Consider the following 6,000-nt stretch of genomic DNA (forward strand, 5'->3'; position numbering starts at 1 on the left):
ATGGGTACCACATATTCCTAACAGCTAGTTCCAACAGCAGTCAGGCTGCATATTCTGGATCGGTTGTAGTTTCTAAGTTGTCTTCAAGGGCAGCCCCATATACAGCACATTGCATTAATCCAGCCATGAGATCAGCTGAGTCTAGATAAGGAGAAGTTGTCAATCAGATTAGTGCTCTAACTAAAAATACCCAACTCAACTCATTACTGTACCCTCCTTGTTTAACCTCATAAAAGATGAATAGCTTGAAGCTGAGCTCACCTCAAAGACCTAAGTACATGAGGAAGACCATAAAGCATTTCATAATGTATTCCAGATTCAAACCAGAATATACGTATGAAATTATGCACCTACAAGGATACAGAATGCTATCACTGCAGAGGAAGGTGTTTGGGCCTGAAACCCTAAAGTCAAATTTGGGTGCATGGAAGCTCTGCTATCAGTCAGCAACATATTTAATAGAATATCTTTATCATCTTTTCCTTATACCCTTATTTCAAGGACCCCAAGAGAGAGTACATGGTTCTCCCCTCCCCATTTCCTCCTAACAGCAACCTGTGAAATAGGTTAGGCCCAAGGCTAAATATGGGGGGGAGGGGGAGAGGGGGGGGCTTTGAAACCTAACTTATACAACAGCTATACAACAGTTTAACTGCCATATTAAATCAGAAAAAAATCAACTTTACCACATGATAAGAGAAATCAATATAGGAAGGGAAATGGGAAGAAAATAGGAATCAGAGACATAATTACACTGATGAGGTCAGGAAGGTCCCACCCTACAGTTATTTTGGAGAATGTGTAAAACTGAACTGGAGGGCATTTTCATGAAGAGGAGGCTTTGTTGTAAGTTTATAAAGGTTTGTGTTGTGTTTACTAACTCATGTAATATGCCTTGAGCCACAAGAAATAATATAATAAAACACATAAATAAATGGCTGTAGGATTGGCATGTAAATTATATCTAAATACATTCCAATCATTCCCCTTCTTAATTCCATGACCAATTCACTAATTCAAGGTAAAAAAATTTAAAATCTGAAATACACTGCACTTTGGCTACCTCATATAGTAAACCAATACACTTTCAAGTATTCAAGTCAAGAATCTGAGAAAGCCAGGAAGGGGGGGGGGGAGGTGCAAAAGTAATTTAAAACAACAAATATTGGATAATTCAGGTAAAATCAAACACTTATGCCCATTCATTTCAACAGCAATGGTAGTTCAGGAGGGCTTGGATTCTGTGCAGGGCAAATGGAACTGTGCAGTATGCATAACAAATTCCTATCTCCCACTTCAGTTTGCTATGATCCCCAAAATTGTGCATCCATGGATCAGTGGCTTCCCAGGAATACCATGACAGTCAAAGTAGGCAGTGCAAACCTAAACAGAGTTATACATTTGGAATTTAAAGATTTGCTCAGTTATACCCATAGTGTTTTAGCTAAAAATGACTTCAACTCCACATATCTAGGCACAGTGCAAAACCCTGGTGCAGCAAACCATGACTGACCTACCTAATATTAAATAACAACTCAAGTTATAAGCAGTCTAGTACTGCAGGGGTGCCAGCAGTCAATTCCCCACCCCTCACCCAGCTGCTACTACCCCTGCCCCTCAACTGATGCTTAACTGACCTCAATATTTTGTGGCTCGTGAGAGCCAATGGTCATGCCCAGTCCTCATCATGCCACTTGCAAAAGGTACTTGGGAAACTCCTCAAGGATTCAGAACCCCTTACCTTGCCTGTGGGTGACCCTATTTCACTTCCCTACCAATAGTACAGGTCTATCAAGTTTGTGACTATAACAAGTAATTATTTTTCTTCAGAATATTTGCCTTAAATTGTTAAATAAATTATTCTTAAGTTTTACGTGGCTTTCAGTTATTCCAGTGATGGGCTGCTGCTAGCTTTCTGCAGCCTGTGAGCTTGCGGTGCTGGAGTAAAGAAACCCAAAATCTCAACTCAGCTTTCAGAGTGATTCTATACATTACAGAGAATGATGCAGTAGATTAGTGCATCATCAGAGAGGAAGATTTAGCATAAATCTATAATATATTAATTTTCTAAATTCAGGGGACTTTCTGTTTTGAAGAGCTTTCAGAAATAGAACATATTCCCCACCTTGCACTGTGTAGTTTCAGACAGTGATACCTAAATAAATAAATAAACCCAGCCCAAATTATAACATCTCTGATTTCCTTTACACAGGTACTGTGAGGGCTGCTTTTCCATGCATTCATCTTAAGGCACAGCTATCATGATTCAAATGGGTGTTCACATGGAACACCCATAGGATTTAGATTCCATAAGCAAGACCCATGATATTTGGTCTAACCAAATGGCTATTCTGTTGTTATGACAGCACTGTGGGATGAACCCACAGTCCTACAGTATAACTGTTTACTGCAACCTTTAAAGACCTCCATTTACCACTTCCTTTTTCTAATGTATAGTACAGGCAGATTTCAGAGGGCAAACTACTAACCCCTACATCACTAGCTATAAAATAATATTATTATTCAGTGGCCAACTTTACAAGGCTGTTATGAGGAAAAATGGAATAAGATTGTAGAACAATTTTACACAAGTTCTGTAGATAAGTAGAAGATAGTTCCTCTTGCTACTCCATGAAATTGGTGGGCATGTTGAAATTAACATACAATATTCATAGAATGCAAGAAGATTAGAAGTACTAGATCACTGAACCTTCCTAACCTTCCTACTGTGTCTCCAGAAGCACTGAAGGTTAGGAACTTCTCTAACTTAGCATGTAACATGGAAATAAGAACACTGTTTTAAAACTAAAACATGAGGTAGTTCTATGTGTCGGGTTTAAAAAAAAATGATATAGACACCTTTCTATTATTTCAACAACTGTGAAATATCTGTTACAACATTGAACCAAAAGGTAAAACTAAAATCATGTAGAAGTTACTAATGCTACCAGTATCATAACTGATTAGACATTAGGGCCAAAATACCACAGAAGTGAAATAATTATTATGTTGGAAATTTATAAATTATCCCCTTCTAAACCCATCAACCCCAATGTACTTAGAAGGGTATTATTCTGTTTAGGTACAGTTGGAAGAGTAAAGCACATGTAAAAGGCCAGAAATTAATCTGGTCTTTACTGTGTCTCCAGAAGCAACAAAAAATGGTATGGGAACCAGACTCAATTATTATATAGTTTTATTTAAAAGTGTTCTTTCAGATTTGCAAAAACTCATTGATCCAATTCTTGAAATGGACTTGCATACTTTTCACTATCTATCCCCTGCTTCTTATATTACTGAAGGCACCATTTTGGTCTCCAGCCTTTCATACATTTACTCAGATGCAAACCTCAAGGATTATTTCCAACTGAGTATGTGGAAAATTTCAGGTGCAAGTTCTAGTTAAGCGGTCTCCACACAAAACACCTTGAAGGGGGAGGGAGGCACATGTCACTGGATGATAAAAAAAGCAAACAAACACCAGCATGCAAAAAAGAGCTGAAATCTGAGAATAAGGACAAGTAGACGATGGAAGCACTAAGGCAACTGGAAAGTACAAAGGCGGAAAATTCAGGCACGTTAAGAAAAGTCTCAGAGGCAAGCCATGCTTAGAGAGCGTGCAGCGGCGACACTCTCGCTCCCCTCCCTCCATCTCAAGGGTGAGAAACGCTACTCCCTGTTGTCTCCCTTGGTGCTCTTTAGAAACTCTGTTGTTGTTGCCACAGAAGATGTAAGCAGATCCCTCGCCCCTGCGTAGCCCAAGGCCCCGTCTATTCGGCCCCCTGTCCTGATTGACACTGGAGTTAGTACATACGGGTCCGTCACCGGAGCCAAGGAGAAGGGTGTAGTTTGGTTTAAACATGGCTTTTCGCTTCTTGCTTTCTCTTCTCTCTTCCCCCGCCCCCCGCCTGCCCATGTTACCTTGGAGCCACCATTATTCTCAAGGCTGCTGGAGAGACAAGAGGCAGGCAAACCAGAGACACAGCCCCTCAAGGGGGAACGGGCTGGAGGGGAGCATTTTCCAGGCGGACACACACAGTTTGCCGAGCGAAGGGCTGGGAGTTTGCAAGCAGAGAACTCTTCCCCGGGAGCAGAAGGAGGAGAGCAAAGCTGCAGCCGCAGCCTGCGGGGAGGGAGACCCACGCAGAGTTGTGGCATTCCGCTCATATTCAAGGGGACAGCTCAGCCTGGCCTGCGGTGGAGGACCCCGACGAGCCGATGTCGCTCTGTTTCTGACATGCCTAGTCTATGTGCTTGTACCGACATGATGTTGACATACAGACGGACGTCAGCACGAATGTATCGAGCAAGTCACTGTCACCTTTGCAACAGGCAGCGGGGAAAAAAATAAATCCTTGAAGTCGTGAAGGATCCGCGGCCTCCCCTCGCCTCCAAGCAATCGGAGGGTCGCAAATTCCCCTCCATCCTTCCCTTCCGGCCCTGCAATCTGCTTAGCCGGCGCGGGAAGTAACAATGCTTGCGATATGCTCTCTTCTTACCTTTCTCTTCGGCATGACGTCCCTTTCGTAGGCAGCCGAAGCAGAGCGAAAAGGACACTGAGCTGTCGCCGCCGCTGCTGCCGTCGTCGCCGCCGCCGCCGCACAAGCGCAGAGCTCTCCGACGGCGGCGAGATCTCCGCGTTGCTCGCGACGAGCCGCCTGGCGCTTGCTTGACCCCCAGCAGGCGACACCCGAGAAAGCGGCGGCCCCCGACCCGCTGCTGCCACTCGCGATCGCCCACCTCGGCTACGGAGCGAAGGCGAAGGGAGGGGGGCGGCGGCTCTGCCTTGCGATTGGCTCCCCAATTCGGTAGTCCCCGCCTCCCTCCCTCCCTCCCTCCCTCGCCGGGGAGCAGACTAACGAGGGGAAGTCCTTGCGGTTCAGATGCAGGGCAGGCTTGGGCTCCCGCCGGGGGCCGGCCTGCGGCTCTCGGATGCTGCCCATCGGGAACGGGGGAAGGCGGGAGAACCGAACCGTCCGGGAAAGTGTGGAGGCTTTGCTGGCATTCGCGCCTCCAAGCGACCGAGGGTGAATGAGGAAAGGATTCCCCCCTCCGCCCCTTTGCACGACAGGTTTCCCCCCCCCCCCCAAGGAAAGACTACTAATTGCCGCAACAATTGGAGCCGTTTATTACTGACGCATTTTAATGCTTAAACCTTGGTAGACTGTAGCCCGCCTCGACGGCTGTTATAGGCATTATATGTATATCCCAGGTTTCTTCCCCCCTCCTTTATTTTCCATTCTCTTCTGGTTAAGATCCTTACCATGAGTGGAACATGGATTATATGCCAACCGCTCAGCTATCTGGGGGATTGATGTATAACGCCATCTAATAGTGATCGAATTGGACAGTACTGGAGTTTAATTGTACTGTATTTTATTGTGTATTGTTGTATATTCATTGTATGTATTTTAATGTTCTGCATATACATATTGTATGCCACCCTGAGTCCTACTTGTGGGAAACGGAGTGGGATAGAAATTAAAATTGTTATTAGGTGTGTATATATGCCATATAGTACTTTTGTATAGTGCAGCATATGAAAGACAGCATGATTTAATAAGACATGTGTATCCCATTTATATATCATAGATAATATGTTACATGGAAGTATTATTAAGTTATGTAGTCTTTTGTATGCTGTACCATAAGGTGTGACCTCTAGACTGTGTTGCATGATGAATCTGTAGCTTTGGTTTATTCATCATGGATTATATTTTGTTAACGCCATACTGTTTTGGGTGGTAGTGGTTGTTTGCCTATACTGCATGTGTGTACCACAATGCCAGTATTGTAAACTTCAGACAACACATTTAAGAGGAGTTTCTAATTACCGAGATTATCCTGTGTTCTCTGTTCCAGAAGAAACAGCTATCTTCATTAAATATCTTCACTGAGATATTGCAAAAGTTAATGGATTGATGCACTAAAGAAAAGCAAAATAATTGTTTAACTAATATCCCAGCCTTCTGTCTTCACATTGTGACAATTGAACTAGTA

At 43.6% G+C, this 6,000-nt stretch overlaps 1 protein-coding gene across 5 annotated transcripts in view; it reads right to left on the minus strand.

The window, feature by feature from the left end:
* The window catches only part of HMGN3 (high mobility group nucleosomal binding domain 3), a 48,933-nt gene extending 44,156 nt beyond the window's left edge, over nt 1-4,777 (minus strand). For 2 of the 5 annotated variants that reach the window (XR_009555294.1, XM_060236342.1), the window contains exon 1: nt 4,500-4,772. Coding sequence is in view for 4 of the 5 variants with exons in the window: in XM_060236342.1 (XP_060092325.1) it covers nt 4,500-4,514 (15 nt within the window). In the remaining variant the exon portion in view is untranslated. Of the gene's footprint in view, nt 1-4,499 lie in introns of all 5 variants that reach the window. The other 3 variants (XM_060236349.1, XM_060236334.1, XM_060236323.1) reach the window with 3 other exon arrangements.
* Between the last annotated feature and the right edge of the window lie 1,223 nt (nt 4,778-6,000).

Source organism: Heteronotia binoei, chromosome 1 (assembly GCF_032191835.1).
Source record: "Heteronotia binoei isolate CCM8104 ecotype False Entrance Well chromosome 1, APGP_CSIRO_Hbin_v1, whole genome shotgun sequence".
NCBI classification, from domain to species: Eukaryota; Metazoa; Chordata; class Lepidosauria; order Squamata; family Gekkonidae; genus Heteronotia; species Heteronotia binoei.